General features: G+C 38.8%; 1 protein-coding gene across 1 annotated transcript in view; it reads left to right on the top strand.

Moving 5' to 3' along the window:
* LOC110174909 (piezo-type mechanosensitive ion channel component 2) overlaps positions 1-19391 on the top strand; it is a 238212-nt gene that overhangs the window by 132614 nt on the left and 86207 nt on the right. The window contains 8 exon segments of the mRNA XM_055152112.1: positions 1255-1372; positions 2731-2874; positions 2877-2926; positions 4448-4696; positions 7750-7870; positions 11498-11691; positions 15322-15470; positions 16688-16861. Coding sequence (XP_055008087.1) covers positions 1255-1372; positions 2731-2874; positions 2877-2926; positions 4448-4696; positions 7750-7870; positions 11498-11691; positions 15322-15470; positions 16688-16861 — 1199 coding nt within the window.

The raw sequence follows: 19391 nt of genomic DNA, 5'->3' as shown, positions 1-19391 counted from the left end.
TTGCTGCGGGATATGTCTGATCACCACAGCTATAAAGTTTGCGTCTGCTGTTTCCTGTCTATGTCGCTTTGAGAAGTGTTCAAAAGATCAGAGCACTGCACTTTTAGTTAAAACTGTTATTATTATTTGTGAAATGTGGTGTAATACTTCACATACATGATTTTAAAGCGTAAAAGTCCACAGGAAGTAGAGTCACTATCTCTAATCTGCAGCTTCACCTCGATCTGTGCGCTGTGTGGATGTAAAAAGACACACGTGAGGAAATACTCTTGACTTTTTACTTTCAAAGAACGCCTCAAACTAGATTAATAGCGCTGTTTTGTGGACTGGATGTCATTATTTGCGGACGACAGTTTCTATGGATAATGTGGATGAGATGCTGCACTTTAAATTTACCACTTTACGAGAGTTGAGGAATAAAATCTTCTGTTTATTTTCGCTGTATCCTGATTTTGTATCTTGCATCTCTGTGTCCGTCACTCCTATGCCCCTGATGCTCTGTTTTATCGGCTGTTATCGTAGCGTTGTTTATGTTTGGTGGTTACAGTCTGACAGAGCAGCTCAGAGTCACACTGACACCACACACATGAGGAGCACAGCGGCTTAAAAATCGCACACAAAGACACAAAGTCGGGTCACGCCTTCTCGAACTCAGGGAGGAGTAAATCGCAGCCAAAATCGGGCAAATTCTCCTGTAGTTTAGGGACGGACTGACAATCTGTACATTCTGGAAAAGTCCAAACCGTTCGATCGTTCTCTTTTCCGATTTGAGCAACCGATCCTCAGTTTTTTCTGTAGGCCGATTTGTCCGGGAAATGTCCAGGGCAATACTGTGGAGCATTCTGTTCGAGGAGGTAACGGAGAGAGGTCCATGAAGATGTTATTTCATTGTCTGTGATATTAAACTTATTTAAAATGCACTCCTTTTATCATGGGTGTATGTAGCGCTCAAACACACCTTTTAAAAACATGAACAAGGTCAAGGTTAATTGGCCTGGAGATCATTTGTTTAATGCCATACACAGGAATATCCAGGGCAAAGTAATAAAATCTCCATGATGACAAGAAGGTGACGGGTCCTGCTCCGGAAACGTTACACAGTGCACCTTTAATATGGAGTCTGATGACACAGAAAGAAAAATGCATCACTTTTTTAACATTTGAACTATTTTAGAAAGTCTGTATTCATATTCTAAATTGAAATAAAAGTTAATATTTTAGATGCCACTGCTAATATACTTTGACTCTGTGCAGGTTGTGCCCACCTCAAATGGAACGTCTTTTGACTTTGTGACGACTGAGAACGGTCCTGTTTGTCTGGACCTGTACTCCACGCCCCAGTACAAACTCGACACCATCACTGACAACAATGGTAAGGCTTTTACAATCATTATTTAGCTTCATCATGTTTTATCAGATTATTTTTTAATTTAGACTTTTGTTGATACTTCACTTTTTACTTGGAAGACCAAAACAAGCATGACATCATCTTATAGCACAGGTTTAAAGTGGAACTAAACACAAAATCCCCTTTTTCACTACTGTGTTTCTGGTGTTTTAACAGCATTTTCTTAAAAAAAATGTTAACGTCCACCTTTATCAAGATGCTGAGAGAACTCACCACTGCACCAGTTTCACAATGTGTTCTTAAAGCAGCCAAATGTCTTCTTAAGGGGCCCATATTAAACTAATTTCTGATCATTTTAAGGACATATGTTACACAAAATTGACTCTTAGGAAGTTTTAGCCATGTTATAATGTTGTTTCCTCATCACAAACATACCAGGAGTTGTGTTTTGTTTTATTCACACATGTTAAACACACAATTTCTGTGTATTAAGGCTTAGTTCTTTTCTCAAAATCAAAATACGCTGTACCACCTTGTGATGTCATGTGGTAATACAGGAAGAACTCCACTGTGTCTTTAAAGTCCACACACCTTCACTAGAATCATTTGGGTCATTTCAGCCCCGGAATGACCAATATCTACAAAACAAAAGGTAAAATCTAGCAGTTAACCTAAAAACTGCTGAAACAAAACACAACTCCAGGTCTGTTTTTGATGAGGAAACAAAATTATAACATGACTTAAAGCCCACAAGAGTCAATTTTGTGTAATATATGTCCTTTAAATGACAGTTGCATTGAAGTGAGGGGATCACACGGGTGTCCAGGCACAGGGCTGTAACAGTGGCCCGTATGGAGAGCACTGGGGCTGGGACAGACTTGGACTGTCACTGCAGCTTGTAAACCTAATGGACTACATGCTCTATTAAACTCCTCATTAACGTTATTGGATCACAAAATGTTTGCAATTGTAGTGCAAATGAGGTAAATTTGCTGCTTAGCTTGCTGGTCAAAAACACCTAAATCTATGTCTGTGTTGCCTTCGGTGACCTCTGTGATTTCAAGTACTTGGTGACATCGCACAGGACTGTCTTGATCACATTTCTGAGTACAAACACCTAGCCTCCTCCTCGCTCACTCTCCTCTTTAGTCCTCCAGGTGCTTCAAACTCCGCCCCTGCAGCCTGGTGTTTGTATCCGAAACATCTGTCTGTAATTGAGGCAGTCATGAGTGATGTTACGTAGTACTTGAAACTGCATAGGCCCCTGAAGCCAGCACACATTTGGATTTAGACACAAACTTGACTACTAACACCAGATAATGCTACTAAAACACCATATACACTTTAATTGTACCTGTTTGCATGTGTTGTGTGTCCATCAGATAAGAAGGAGTGTGTGCTGGAGGTGCGACTGCCTCCAGAGGACTCAGAGCGAGAGGAGGAGAAGGAGGAGAAGGAAGAGAAGGAGGAGAAGGAAGAGGCGGAGGGAGACTTGGCTCACGCTCGCCTCAGTGCCATGGTCAAAGTGTTCACTTCATCATGAAACAGAGCTACATCTGTGCCCTCATCGCAATGATGGTGAGAGACATTTTAGTGTGTGAATAGCTGTTTACTGTGTCTGTATTTCTTTTTTATTTCCTAACCAGCGCAGTTAAAGCCCTAAGCCAGTAAAACTCATTTTTGAAAACAGTTTAAAGGGCCCATATTACGCCATTTTCTGATCTTTGTTGTAAAGTTGTTTCCTCATCATAAACAGACCTGGAGTTGTGTTTTGTTTCATTCACACAAGTTTAACGCACAAACCGTTCTTAGGCTTTTTCTCTCAAACAGAAAACACCCTGTTCTAGCTTGTGATGTCATGTGGTAATACAGGAAGTGCTCTATTGCATTTTCAAACTCCCCCCCTTCACTAGAGTCATTTGGATAATTTCAGCCCTGGACTTGCCAATCTCTACTGAACAAAAAGTAAATGGTAGCTGTTAACTTGAAAACTACCACTACATAACTACTAATAATAAAGCATTACTCAAACATGTGAATGAAACAAAGCACAACTCCAGGTCTGTTTTTGAGGAGGTAACAACTTTGTAGCATGGCTTGAAGCTCACATTAGTCTATTTTCCTTAATATTTACAGATCCCCCATTGTAATTTTCTTATAGTACATCTGTTTTTGGAGCCTGGGACAACACAGCTAGCTGGGTTGGTGCCACCTAGTGCCTCCGCTCAATTTCGTTTCTCTCCAGTGAATAGGTCAGGAATCAGAATACACTACACGGTTTGCTAGAAACCCGGATGTTGTAGACCGAGCACCGGCCAATCAGTGAAGAGCTGTGATGCCATGACGTCAAACTCAAGCGCCTGTCTGGGTCCCTTTTGTGGTACAGCACAACAGTAAACAAAGCGGTCGAGATGGATGTAGACGAAGACAGATATTCTGTGTTGGCAACGATTCCTGAGATCGAGGCTTTAAAGCTGGAACAAAGAGAATGTTTGGTGAATTTTATCAAGGGGAACGATGTTATTGCCCTTCTTCCTATGGGGTTTGGCGCATTACATACATCATGACCAAATAGAAGCGACTGGTTAAATAAAAAAAGTACCCGCCTACTGTCAAGCGAACGAATCCTAACGCTGCGAGGTCAGACGGTTTCCTCAAAGTGAAACCAGCTGATGAATCAGGCTACAAAACAGCTGAGTTGGAACAAAAGTCTGTGCTACTTTTAATGGACTGCAGAAAAATGTTGTCTTATTAGAATTTCAAATTGCTAGCATTTTTAGATATTTATGGATTATCTGTACTAAAATATAAATAAAATTTGCACCAATTTACTACATTAATAATGCATTGGTCTTATCTTGTACAGTGCTGTTCCAGATACTCAAAGTCGCTTTACGGTTTTGTGCATTATTCATTCACTGCACACTTATTTTGAAGGTCCTCCATTACACAATCTGACTCCTGTGAACTTTGAGCCATGTTATAATGTTGTTACCTCCTTAAAAACTCAAGATGCTCTGTCACAAAGTAGTAGAGAATAAGATAATGCATGACCAGACTTTTTCTTGTATCCTCTCTGTCCTCCTTCCTCTTCCTCAGGCGTGGAGCATCACGTACGTCAGCTGGCTCACCTTCGTCTTCCTCATGTGGTCGTGCATGCTGTGGATGGTGCGCGACCGGAGACGCTATGCCATGCTCTCCTCGCCGTTCATGGTGGCCTACGGGGACCTGGTCATCGTGCTGCAGTACATCTGGAGCTTTGAGGACATGGGGGAGATCTCTGGGCTGTTTGTCAAGAAGAACAACCCCTTCCACTCACTCTCCTCCAAAGGTGGGGCTCCTCTGTGTGTTTGACATGTCATATAAACTTTAAAATCCAAATTCAGATTAAAATCCTTGTAACTGGGGCTTGTACTGAGTAGGGATGCAATGATATTTGATATAATATCCAATCGTTTGATACTGGTGTCACGATTCGATACACGTTTGGTCAATATGTCATTTATTTTGCTCTGAAAGAGAAACCGTAATCGCTGCGTCCTCCTCAGATGCAGCGAGTAAACAGCTCCATAGGGACTTACAGCTGAAATATTCTAACAGAGATGGGTTTTATCTTTCAGTCACTTTTTATTTTATGTTGTTAGACCCAGAAATGACAAAAATAAGAACTTGTAAATACTTTAGAATCGCTTTTGGCCTTACATCGGCTTTCATCAAATATGCTCATATACTCACATGTGATTCAGGTTACATGCGATTTTTTTCTTTGACTCTCTCTCAAAAGTTTTACACTGAAAATGGTCTGTTGAGACATTTCTATACATAGTTTGAGTGGTCAGAAAGAAGATAGGAGAGTGTAGTGTGTGAAAAAAGAGCAGGGTCGTGTGGGAGGAGCTCCTGTGTGTCTCTGCTGCTGCTGAAGACGAGGCAGAGCAACGTGGACACATTGTGAAAGAAAAGGCATAATGAAAAATAAATCATGAAACAATCATCAAAAAAGAAAAAAATCGGATAGTTTCCCATCGCAGTCTATATTAAGACTATGTTATAAGAACTGTTCTCCTTTGAAAGCACAAATCTTATTTTCACTGAATAAAAAATCTGAGCTGTAAATCATTGAACCAAATGAACTAAAACACTTCACATATAAACTACGTCTTTACACTGATTGTGCTGTAATGTATTAAAATGTGATGTTCTCATTAATATCATAGTGTTTAAGTCACAGGTGTCAAACTCATTTTGGTCCAGGGGCCATATCCAACCGACTTTGATCCCAAAGGGGCCGGATAAGAAAACTCATGGCATATAAACCCCAAAAATAACAATATGTTCAAATATTTGTGCAGAGAAACGCAAATCTATTACAGAAATCTTTTTAATTGATGGACTCTTTCTTTTACAAAATATTATAATATTATGAACAACCTGAAACTTGAAGAAAAATGCAATTTCAACACAATGTTTTAACATTAACTTGTGTGCATTTCATAGAATTTAGTCATGCTTTCTTTTTGCTCCTGGATCTTGGCATCTTTTAGCCTGTACAAGTGGATCAATATCAGGCACCATGTCCTGAGTAGCTGCTCTCTTCAGAATGTTATTCAAGTGCGTGTGTGTTGTGTGTTATGTTTTAGTGTTGAGCGCAGCTTTGTTTTATTAATGTTCATTACTGAGAAAACCTGCTCACAAAGGTAGTAACTGTAAATCTATTATTTCTAGTTGCATGTCTGCGGGTACATCAGAGGTTTTGACTGTGAATGGTGTGAGAAAAATTGCTAATTCTGTCTTCAGTTTTTAAAATATAATTAAAATATTTTAGTAGAAAATCAGCCGGATCTGGCCCCCGGGCCGTATGTTTGACACCCCTGGTTTAAGTGATTATATTACGCAGAAAACGTATCACAATCTATTGTGACCCATGTATTTAGATACGTATCAAATCGTTGGAAGACTGTATCGTTGCATCCCTAGCACACATAAATCAATTTGTTTAAATCAATTTGTTGTCTATATTATGCAAAATTTACTCTTGTGAGCTTTAAAGGTGTGCATTGTGTAACTTTTCTGCAGTGTCCGCCACCTGATTTTCTCCATAGAGATGTTATTGCTTTGTCTGAAAAGTTTCACAGTATCGTAATAAACCTTTCTATCTTCATGTAGACCAAACCAGACCAAGTTAATACATGTAACTGAATGAATGTATGGAAGATCTGTTTAATGTCATATTGTGGAACATTTCAAGCAGAGCAATGGCAGCATGCTGAAGGACCCCCAACCAAAAAGTTACACAGTGCATCTTTAAGCCATGTTTAAAAGTTCGTACCTCACCAGAAACAGACCTGGAGTTGTGTTTTGTTTTTCATTCACTTTAATATTAGTCTGTTTGTCTAACAGCTCAAATTAGTCTGTTTGCTCTGTACACTGCACCTTGTGATGTCATGTAGTGGTAGTTTTTATGTCAACAGCTTTTACCTTTTTACCTCTAGTTGAGTAGAGATTAGCAATTCCAGGCCTGAAATCATCCAAATGGATCGACACAATATTTGATATATTCAAGACTGAAAATCTAACTTAAACAATAAACCTTCAAAGTGACAAATTTTATTTTATTTGGAATAAATGGATTAAATACATCACCCCAATCAGAAAAAATCTTGTAACTTCTCCACTTCTGGTGAAGATTAGTTATATTTTATTTTACACTATATAACATATATATATAAGTTTTGTGTCTGTGAGCTTCCCTTTTCTTATAAATAGTTTAGTTTTTGTTTTCAGTCTTTTTTTCTCCTCTTTTTCTTGTTATTTACCAAAATTGGAAAGACCGTCTTTGAATTGAATTTGTAATATGTAAATATATATTTCCAAATAAAAAGAAAATAAAAAAAAAAAGAGAAGGAAATCATCCAAATCATTCTAGAGAAGGTGGAGCGCTTCCTGTATTACCACTCGATGACATCACAAGGTTGAACAGAGTTTTCAGATTGAGAGCACAGCCTAAATATGCAGGGTTTGTGTGTTAAACATGTATGAATGAAACAAAACACAACTCCAGGTCTGTTTTTGATCAGAATACGAACAAAAATATAACAAAAATATAACAAAGATACAACGTTTGGATAATAGAGACCCTTTAATAACAGCACAAATAATGTATACACGTGTCCTGTAGAGCTCGTAATCCTGTCTATACTAAAGGGCTATTTTAAAACTGTATTTACATATGATGTTACAGCACACTTGCGATCCTGTACATTGTGATTCACCCAGGCTCTTGTAAATCCCAGGCAGCGATCATATCTGGCCCTTAGTATTGAGTAAATGCCATTACTCATCAGCCATCGGTGTTTATTTAATGTGTGTGTATGCCGTGTCCCTGTGCTTCCACGCTTCCGTAGGTGCTGTGTCTGCTGACTTTCTGGCTGCTCCTCAGACAGACCCTAACGGAGAGGCAGGAGAGAGCCGACCAAGACCGCGCCGGGTTATCGCAAGTGCAGGTGGACGACCAAAAGAAGAAAGGTACGACAAACGATTCTCTTAAAAAGTGCACTGAGGAATTTTTCTGGTGGAGGGTCCATCAAATGCTTTTCTCCGTGGAGACGTTATTGCTTCGTCTGGAATGTTTCACAGTATGGTATTAAACCTTTCTATCTTCATGGAGACCAAACCAGACCAAGTTACAGGTCAGATCTGTGAAGAGGCGACCCCGCTCACAATCAGAATGTTGTATTTCTAGGTCTTTTTGAGCTATAAAACCATCTGTAATTGAATAAATGGAGCTAGGGCGAGAGCTGAGTAACATTCCAGACAGTATAATGACATTTCCATATCACCGAGAAGATGACAGACCCCCAATCGAAAAGTTACACAGTGCACTTTTAAAGGTTGTCAAAGTATTCTCTTTAAAGGTCCTGTACTATGCAGAATTGACTCCCATGAGCTTTTATTGTTGTTATTTCGTCAAAAACCTGGAGTTCTGTTTTGTTTCATTCATTTCATTCACACATGTTTGAGTATTGCTGCATTATTGGGCTATTTATTGATACTTTGTAGTGACATCACACTGGGGATGCTCTACATGTATGTGTGTGGCAGAATGTTCAGCAGTTACGGCGGCACCATGCAAACACAGCCAAAAAAGATTTTAGATCTGAAGTCTGAAACCTCAAGAAAAAGTACAAAATTGTTTAGGCGTTCATAGTCCTGCTTAGTACTGTTTACGTGTTCATAATCCTACTTAGGAGCCTTCATAGTCCTACTTAAGAGCAGTCATTGTCCTGCTTAGGTGTTCATAGTCCTGTTTAGGTGTTCATAATCCTGTTTAGATGTCCTTAGTCCTGCTATTGCAAATCTTTTATAAGCTATTGTTTGTGAATATGTCCTTGAAGAGTGTAAAATTATAATTCAAATATTTCTGCCAAAGTAGGTGTTTACTGGAGAAAAAGACACAGAGTTGAGAAGAATGGGTGCTTTTATGGCTTTAAATGTGAACCAGCACGCCTGTGATTGGCTGACAGGGACAGACAGTAGGTGGGCTTTGGTTAAAGATAGACTGCGTAACTTTTCTGATGGATGGGGCACCACCTGCTTTTCTTATAGAGATGTTACTGCTTTGCCTGAAGGTTCCTCAGTGTGGCATTGACCTAACCTATCTGGTAGTCCAATGAGGTTCATTTGGTACTACGAGTAGATGTGAAGCTAACTGAAAGCACTGCTCTGATAGAAGAATGCCCCTCAGCATTCTGACTGAGAGGCAGTTTAAGAGGGAAAATGCTTCTTTGTTTTTTCTTTTTCTTGCCACATTTTTATCCATGGAGTTGTTGTTTTCATCCACAATATTTTTTTTACTCAACATCCAAGCTCAGGAACATCTTATTTAAAGATCCTATATTACATAAAATTATTTTTTGTGAACTTTAAGCCATGTTAAAATGTTGTTTCCTCATCAAAAACATACCTGGAGTTGTTTTTGTTTCATTCGCACATGTTTGGGTAATCTGTTATTACTCTGTCTACATCTTCAAAGCTCAAAATGCTCTGATCCACCTTGTGATGTCATGTAGTGATAGTTTTCAAGTTAACAACTACCTTTTGCCTTTTATTCAGTGGAGAGTGTCAGTTCCAGAGCTGAAAACATCCAAATGATTCTAGGGAAGGTGTATGGAGTTTAAAAAGACAATGGAGCTCTTCCTGTATGACCACATGACATCTGTTCGAGAGAAGAAAACACGTAAATGAAACAACAAAACTCTGGTTATGTTTGTGAAGAGGAAACAACATTATAACATAGATCGGAAAATATTGTAATCTGGGCCCTTTAAGAAGAGAAAGGTTCAGTTCAACAGTGTCTGATCCAAAGTCTGTATCACTGACAAATGTGTGGTCTGCATTATCCCTATTGTTTAGCTAACTGTTAACAGGTTTTCTACGACTGTTTACCCGATCTTCCTTTAGATGTGTTTAGAGCTTTTACAGGAGAAAATGTTATAACTCATGACTGACACTCATATATACTAATAATAATAGCTTTAACACTTGATAATAAAGTTCCAAAGGTTGCAATATCATCTGCATAATGTCAATACCGAGTCCAATACCACAGTGATAATAAAAAATACTTTTTATTTTGACAATAGAAGGTAATTTTCATATCTGTGTAGTCCCTCAGTGGTTCAGGTTGGTTCCACAGTGGTCCATGTGCGTATATTAGTCTATGCGCTCTTATATTTGTTCTGATACAGCTCAAGGTCTTTCTAAAGCTTCAGAAAAGGTTCATTTCTGTCCTGTGAATGTGACTTTTTAGCATCAATACCTGTGCAAATGAGTAGTTTCGATACTAGTTTCTGTTTCAGTTAGTATGTGATTTTCTGTACTTTTGACAACTAAAGGTTGATTTTTTTTTTTTTTTTTAAATGGCCCTGCTGTAGGTTTATTGGACTTACGGTTAATGGTTTTCTCTGGCGAAATATCTGTGGAAATGTCTCGTGTATTTTCCAGCAGCTTCATAAATCTGCCCCATCACCAAATCTTCATCCAACAAGGTCGACAAAGAACTGTCCATGAAGAATTTATCCACAACTATCAAGGTAAGAAAGATGAAAACGTAAAGGTGAACAATGACGAGCTTTATTGAACTACTCCTGAGCAAAACTAACATTATGGTCATGAATAAAGCATAAGTAACTTGTTAACTCAGATTGATTCTACAATTAAAATTAAATATCAATTTCACTATGTAGATATTGGCAAGAGATTTGTGCAGTTTAAATGTCTAGCCTTTAAACTGCACAAATCTCTCTATCTATGCTAATATCTTCATCGTGAAATAGACTATTAATTTTAATTGTAGAATCAGTCTGAGTTAACAAGTTACTTCTGTTTTATTTATGACCATAATGTAGTTCACTAATACTAGTCGTTATTGTTAGCCTAAGTTTTCGTCTTTCTTACCTTGATAGTTGTGGGTAAATTCTTCTTGGACAGTTCTTTGTCGACCTTGTTGGATGAAGATTTGGTGATGGGGCAGATTTATGAAGCTGCTGGAAAATACACGAGACATTTCCACAGATATTTTGCCAGAGAAAACCATTAACGTAAGTGACGTTTACCCTACATCGCGCCACTTCCGGCCGTTGTGAAAAAGCTCTATTGCGTCTCGTGAGCTTTAAGTCATGTTATAATGTTGTTACCTCATCAAAAACATACCTTTCATTTACACATGTTTGAGTAATCCTTTATTATTAGTCTGCATGTCTACGTCTCTAAAGCGCAAAATGCTCTGTTCCACCTTGTGTCATGATGTTGTAGTTTTAAAGTTAGCTGCTATCTTTTAGTTTTTGGTCAGTACAAATTGGCAAGTCTAGGGCTTAAATCATCCAAAAGGCTTTAGTGAAGGTGTATGGAGTTTAAAAACACAGTGGAGCACTTCCTGTATTACCACACAACATCACAACAGAACAGAGAGAAGAACTCCTAAATATGCAGGATTTGTGTATTAAACATGTGAATGAAACGAATCACAACTTCAGGTACATTTTGGTTAAACAAACATTATAACATAGATCAGAAAATAATGTAAAACAGGCCATTTCTTTTGTCACATTTCCTCAAAAATCTGTCTAAACTGTTGTGCGTTGTGTGTTCCAGAGGAGGAGGGCGCAGAGGACGGGGCCGAGCAGGACACCATGCATGTTCTGGGCAGTATGATCATGGCCATCCTGGTCAAATACTGGATCTACATCTGTGGAGGCATGTTCTTCTTCGTCAGCTTTGAGGGGACCATCGTCATGTACAAGATTATCTACATGATGATGTTCCTGTCCTGCGTCGCCCTCTACCAGGTCAGTACCACTCACCTGTAAGCACTGCCCTATCTGAGGCGTGTTAGATTTTATCCAGTCTCCTTTATTTCTATAGCACATTTCATAAATAAAGTGCAGCACATACAAAAATAATATAATCAGCTATTTAATACAATAAAAAAAAAAAGTGTAAAAATAAAAACAACTAAATAAAAGTGTAACCTGATCTGACCTGTAACTTGGCCTTGTGATGTGGCCCCATGAGATAATTAAATGAAATGCCATATTGTGGAACATCCATCCATCCATTTTCCTCCACTTATCTGGGGCTGGGTCGCAGGGTCTAAGTAGGGACTCCCAGACTTTCTTCACCCCGGACACTTCCTCCAGCTCCTTGCCTCCTGAGGCGTTCCCAGGCCAGCCGAGAGACATAGTCCCACTAGCATGTCTTGGGTCTTCCCCGGGGCCTCCTCCTGGTGGGACATGTTTGGAACGTGCCCAAGAAGTATCCGGAACATATGCCCTCCCTCCAGCTGCTCCTCTTGGTGTGGAGGAGCAGAAGCTCTACTCCAAGCTCCTCCTGTGTGACTGAGCTCCTCACCTTATCTCTAAGGGAGCGCCCAGCCACCCTGCGGAGGAAACTCATTTGGGCCGCTTTTATCCACGATCTCATCCTTTCAGTCATTACCCAAAGCTCATGACCATAGATACTGCAGAACATTTCAGGAAAAAACAACAAGCAGGTACCAGAAAAGTTACACAGTGTGCCTTTAAACGTCTCACACATAAAATTACAGACACAAGTTTTTCAGTTCGTCACTCTCACCTTTTAAACACAGGACCATGAACGCTCATATTGATCACAGGCTCACCTATTTTGTATTTTCTTGTGTTTTCAGACTATTTTAAAACTTGTTATAGCTGCTCATGTGTGCTTTGTGTCACCGTGGTAACTTCTAAATATTCCAGTATTAGAAATACATGTAAAACCTCCCCAGTATGATGCCCAGTCAGTTACATTACTTTACTATCTCAGGTGGGTGTGATTGACAGATGGATTAGCCAATCAGAGACACAAATGATTCGTCCATATCAAAATAAGTGTGTTTGCTTATGAGGAAAAAAGAAAGGAAAAAAATATTACAGTGGACTGAAAACATGGCGGAGAGAAGTTTAATTTTGTTGATAGGTGAACAATCAGCTTCTTCTTTTCTCACGTGTCTCTAAAAAAACAAATCAGAGTGGACGATCATGTTTGGTTCTGATATCCCTCATGCAAACAGTGAACATGTCAAGACAAAACAACACTTTTTTTACAGTGCTATTTTCTAACTACTTATTTGCTCACCACAGTTTATACTTTTATGTCATTAACTGCATATTTTTAGTAGAGTTGTTGGCAAAAGCTTTTGAAGTACTAAATTAAAGGTGATTTTATAGCTCAACAATACCTAGAAAACAGATATTCTGACTGAGCGGGGTCGCCTCTCCGCAGATCTGACCTGTAACTTGGTCTGGTTTGGTTTTTATGTTGACAGAAAGGTTTAATGTCACACTATGAAACTTGAAAAGCATTTGATCGACCCTCTACCAAAAAAGTTACACAATGCACCTTTAAATCAACCCAACTTAACAAGATTCATCAAGATTATTATATATTTGACTCTTAATGTTTATTCTTGTAGATTTTCTTAAGAGACAGCCTTTTAATAGATTTATTTTTTGCTCTTGTAACAAAATTGAGGTATCGGTATCAGATTGGAAACCACAAAAATGGTATCAGAACATTAAAATTTTTAGGTGTACAGTAGAAATGGCATTTGTGTTTCTATTTTTTCTTATTTTGTAATTGAAGTTATTACATTGTGTGAAGGTTTTGTTGCAGATTTAGTACCTATCCTTAATTACTTCTCCAAAAACAGTGGTAGGGATAATTTAATGTTGTCATAACTCTCACCTCAGGCTCATATTGCGTGATGTTTTTTACAACGGTGATCACAGTAAAAACCATCCCCTGAAATTAAAATGCTCTGTGCGCTCTGTGTATCTTTATGCATATGGCCTATTAAAGTTTGGTAAGCAGTAATTCTGTGGCAATATAATAAAGAGAATTCTCTATAAACCTGAGATTACAGGTTGAGTAATAAGAGGGATGTGTTATTATAATCTTATGTACAAATGTTGACTTGGAGGGAGGATGTTTGGACTAAACCAGGTCTAAAACTAGATCTAAACCAGGACTAAACCAGGTCTAACCCGGGTCTAAACCAGGTCTAAATGTGAACTAAACCAGGACTAAAGCAGGTCTGAACCAGATCTAAACCAGTTCTAAAGCAGGTCTGAACTGGTACTAAACCAGCTCTAAACTGGGACTAAACTAGGTTTTAACCGGGAATAATCCAGGTCTAAACCGGGACTAAACCAGATCTAAACCAGGTCTAAACCGGGACAAAACCAGGTCTAAATCAGGACTAAACCATGTCTAAACTGGGAATAAAGCAGGTCTAAACTGGGACTAAACCAGGTCTAAACCAGATCTAAAGCAGGTCTAAAGCAGGTCTAAACCAGGTCTAAACCAGGACTAAACCAGGTCTAAAACTAGATCTAAACTAGGTCTAAACCAGGACTAAACCAGATCTAAAGCAGATCTAAAGCAGGTCTAAACCAGGTCTAAACCGGGTCTAAACCAGGTCTAAATGTGAACTAAACCAGGACTAAAGCAGGTCTGAACCAGATCTAAACCAGTTCTAAAGCAGGTCTGAACTGGTACTAAACCAGCTCTAAACTGGGACTAAACTAGGTTTTAACCGGGAATAATCCAGGTCTAAACCGGGACTAAACCAGATCTAAACCAGGTTTAAAACGGGACAAAACCAGGTCTAAATCAGGACTAAACCATGTCTAAACTGGGAATAAAGCAGGTCTAAACTGGGACTAAACCAGGTCTAAAACGGGACTAAACCAGGTCTAAAAAAGGTCATAACCGGGTCTAAACCAGGTCTAAACCAGGTCTAAATATGAACTAAACCAGATCTAAACCAGATCTAAATATGAACTAAACCAGCTCTAAAGCAGGTCTAAAGCAGGTCTGAACCAGATCTAAACCAGTTCTAAAGCAGGTCTGAACTGGTACTAAACCAGCTCTAAACTGGGACTAAACTAGGTTTTAACCGGGAATAATCCAGGTCTAAACCGGGACTAAACCAGATCTAAACCAGGTCTAAACCGGGACAAAACCAGGTCTAAATCAGGACTAAACCATGTCTAAACTGGGAATAAAGCAGGTCTAAACTGGGACTAAACCAGGTCTAAAACGGGACTAAACCAGGTCTAAAAAAGGTCATAACCGGGTCTAAACCAGGTCTAAACCAGGTCTAAATATGAACTAAACCAGATCTAAATATGAACTAAACCAGCTCTAAAGCAGGTCTAAAGCAGGTCTAAAGCAGGTCTGAACCAGATCTAAACCAGGTCTAAACCGGGACTAAACCCAGGTCTAAACCAGATTTAAACAAGGTTTAAACTAAACCAGAACTGAAGCAGGTCTAAACCAAGTCTAAAACAGGTCTAAACCAGGTCTAAATATGAACTAAACCAGAACTAAAGCAGGTCTAAAGCAGGTCTGAACCAGGTCTGAACCGCTTGCTTTCTCTCTTTCTGTATCTGCAGGTTCATTACGAGTGGTGGAGGAGGATCTTGAAGTACTTCTGGATGTCAGTGGTGGTCTACACGATGTTAGTCCTGACTCTGGTCTACACCTATCAGTTCAACAGCTCCCTAGACTTCTGGTCCAGCGTGCTCAAGATGGACGCAGAGGGGTGAGATCGAAATTTACGGATATATTTATGTTTTCTTGGCAGATATTTACCTACTAACGATGTCCAACCTGATTTATTGCCCTTGTTTTTGTGAGGAAATTAGAAAATCAGTCACATCAGTAATCCCATCATGTTGTTGACTGAGTGGGACTAGTACAGTGGACTGTCACATACTTAGAACAATGGAGCTGGAGAATATGAATAAAGATTTACTTCAGACTGCAGCCTAAAGTGACCCAAATACGATTTTGGGGGCCGGGACTAAACCAGATCTAAACTAGGTCTAAACCAGGTCTAAAAGTGAACTAAACCAGGACTAAAGCAGGTCTGAACCAGCTCTAAAACAGGTCTAAACCGGGACTAAACCAGATGTAAACTAGGTCTAAACTAGGTCTAAATGTGAACTAATCCAAGAATGAAGCAGGTCTAAACTAAACCAGGTCTGAACCAGGTCTAAACCAGATCTAAACCAGGTCTAAATGAGAACTAAAGCAGGCCTAAAGTAGGTCTAAACCAGGTCTGAACCAGATCCAAACCAGGTCTAAAACAGGACTAAACCAGATATAAGCTAGGTCTAAACCAGGTCTAAATGTGAACTAAGCCAGGACTGCAGCAGATCTAAACCAGGTCTGAAACCAATCTAAACCAGGTCTAAAACAGGACTAAACCAGATATAAACTAGGTCTAAACCAGGTCTAAATGAGAACTTAACCAGGTCTAAATGAGAACTAAACCAGGACTAAAGCAGATCTAAACCAGGTCTAAACTAGGCCTAAACCAGGTCTAAATGTGAACTAAACCAGGTCTGAACCAGATCTAAATGTGAACAACATCAGGACTGAAGCAGGTCTAAACCAGGTCTAAATGAGATCTAAACCAGGGCTAAAGTAGGTCTAAACCAGGTCTAAACCAGATCTAAACCAGGACTAAACCAGGTCTAAATCACGTCTAAAGTAGGTCTAAAGGAGGAGTTTTTAGTCCACGAGAGTCAGCTGGTGTTTTGTTTCATTCACACATGTCCGAATCTCTGCATCTCCAAAGCTCAAAATGCTCTGTTCCACCTTGTGATGTCATGTAGTGATAATTTTCAAGGTAACAGCTCCTTTTTACCTTTTGTTTCGTGTAGATTCCAGGTTTTAAATGATCCAAATGATTCCAGTGAAGGTGTATGGACTTTAAAAACACAATGGAGCAAGCCGGTGTTGTTTTCCTTTCAGTCTGAAGGATCTCGGTCTGGAGAAGTTCACTCTGGCTCGGCTCTTCACCCGGATCTTCATACCCACGTCGTTCCTGCTCGTCTGTATCCTGCACCTGCACTACTTCCACGAGCCCTTCCTCCGACTCACCGACCTGCAGGCTGTGGTGGCCAAAGAGCAGAGCACCATCTACAGGTGAGGAGGACAAACAGGTCAGGAGGTTTAAAACGGTAATATGGTTATGGAAATATCTAAAGAAATATCTAAAAATTTGCACTTTGTAACTTTTTGGTTGTGGCTCCATCACCTGCTTTTTTCATTGGTCTGCCTGGAATGTTCCACAGTATGACATTAAACAGCTCTACGTCACATTTATTCAATTACAGGTGGTTTTATAGCTCAAAAATATCTCAAAAAAACAGGCATTCTGACTGTGAGATCTGATCTGTAACTTGGTCTGGTTTGGTCTGTTTGAAGATTGAAAGGTTTCCTGCCATACTGTGAAACATTTCAGACAAAAATAATAACATCTTGATGAAGAAAAGCATTTGACCGAGCCTCCACCAGAACATTTACACAATGCACCTTTAAATGTAGCTCGCTATTATTCTAGAAGTGGAAAAGGCATTGATTATACTGTATAGACCTTTTTCACTATGGCCAGAAGTGCCGCGATGTAGGGTAAACATCACTTAGGTTAATGCTTTTCTGTGGCGAAATATCTGTGGAAGTGTCTCAGCAGCTTCATAAATCTGCCCCATCACCAAATCTTCATCCAACAAAGTCGACAAAGGACATATTCTGTCCATGAAGAAATTATCCACAACTATCAAGGTAAGAAAGATGAAAACGTAAAGGTGAACAACGATGACGCATTAGTCAATTACTGAGCAAAATGGTCGTGATGGTCATGAATAAAAGATAAGTAACTTGTTCACTCAGACTGATTGTACAATTAAAATAAAAAATCTATTTCATGATGTAGATATGAGCATAGACAGAGAGATTTGTGCAGTTTAAATGCGAGACAATCTGTGAATTTTAGTGTAGTGTAACAATATCCAAGTCTCAGGATACGATATCGTCATGGTACGAATCTCATGGTACGATATTTATTGCGATATCGTGGGAAAGCTCACGATTAGGGATGTAGCAATATCCAAATCTCTCGGTACGATATTTTCACGATATACATCTCGCAGTACAATATTTTTTGCGATATTTTGTGGAGGCTGCAAACAAAACTGTTAATATGCCACTTTTTCCTCTTAAAATGCCTTGACAAAACTTAATCCAAAGAACTAAGACTTAAAAGTGCTGTTATTTCTTCATGTATTCTGCACTGAAATGGAGCAAAGGATCATGGTCTATGTAGTTCCCTCTGTCTGTTTTTTAGCTATTGCTGTACAATAACTTTTAATTTAAGCAATGAGACTTGTAATTCAATATATTGTGATGGTCCACGATATTATTGTGAGAACTTTGATGATACGATATCACGATATTTCGGTTATTGTTACATCCCTAGTGAACATCTGTAGCATTTAAACTGCACAAATCTCTCTATGCTAATATTGACATCATGAAATAGATTTTTTGAACAAGTTACTTATTAATGAATTACTTATTACTTATCTTTAATTCATGACCATAATGTTTGTTTTGCTCAGGAGTAGTTCAGTAATGCGTCGTCGTTGTTCTTCTTTAAGTTTTCAGCTTTCTTACCTTGATAGTTGTCGATAAATTCTTCATGGACAAAATTTATCCTTTGTCGACCTTGTTGGATGAAGATTTGGTGATGGGGCAGATTTATGAATCTGGTGGAAAATACACAAGACATTTCCACAGATATTTTGCCATAGAAAATCATTAACGCAAGTGACGTTTACCCTACTTCCGTCACTTCCGGCACTTCCGAAAAAGGTCTATTGTAGTATAACATTTTAACTTTGTGTAACTTTTCTGGTGGAGCGCCTGCCACCTACTCGTCTCCATGGAGATGTTGCTGCTTTGTCTGAAATGTCCCAGTATGGCATTAAACGTATCCATCTTGCCTTTACTCAATAACGTGGGTTTTTATTGCCAGAAAAACTTACATTTTTACTGTGAGTGGGCTTGCCTCTCCATAGATCTGACATGTAATAGAGATAGACAAGTGTAATGCCATACTGTGGAACATTCCAAGTAACTTCTCCATGGAGGGAAGCTGGTGATGGATCCTGCACCAGAAAAGTTACACTTCAAATTACAAAACTGAGCTAATTTGCAAATACAGTAAATAATACCAAAAAAATACCAAATAATTCTTGATTTTCTAGATAAATTACAGATATTTTTCTGACATTTCTTCTCATTACTTCACATTTGCATTGCTTTAAGTCCATTGATCTGATGTATCAATGCTTGTTTTTTCATCACTTCATGCTCATTGTTGCTCGTCTGCTTAAAGGTTCGGTATGTAGTGAAGTAGTGAGTATTTACAGGTTCATACACGACCAGTCAAAAGTTTAAACTCACCCTCTCATTCTGTGTTTTTTCTGTATGTTTACTGTTTTATATGTGTTATATACAAACAGAAGACTACAAATATACAGTATAATTAAGTCAGAAAACAAAGAAGCAAAGTTAAATTAAAAGTTTAAGTTAAGATTTTATAACAGCAAAAGAGAAATTCAATTTGTCAATTGGACAAATGTTTATTTAGGTTGAAAACATCAAGCATTTT

This window comes from Boleophthalmus pectinirostris, unplaced genomic scaffold (genome assembly GCF_026225935.1).
Source record: "Boleophthalmus pectinirostris isolate CB_2022bp ecotype Guang Dong unplaced genomic scaffold, ASM2622593v1 HiC_scaffold_16, whole genome shotgun sequence".
Lineage (NCBI taxonomy): Eukaryota > Metazoa > Chordata > Actinopteri > Gobiiformes > Gobiidae > Boleophthalmus > Boleophthalmus pectinirostris.
This window is presented reverse-complemented; position numbering and strand designations above follow the sequence as displayed.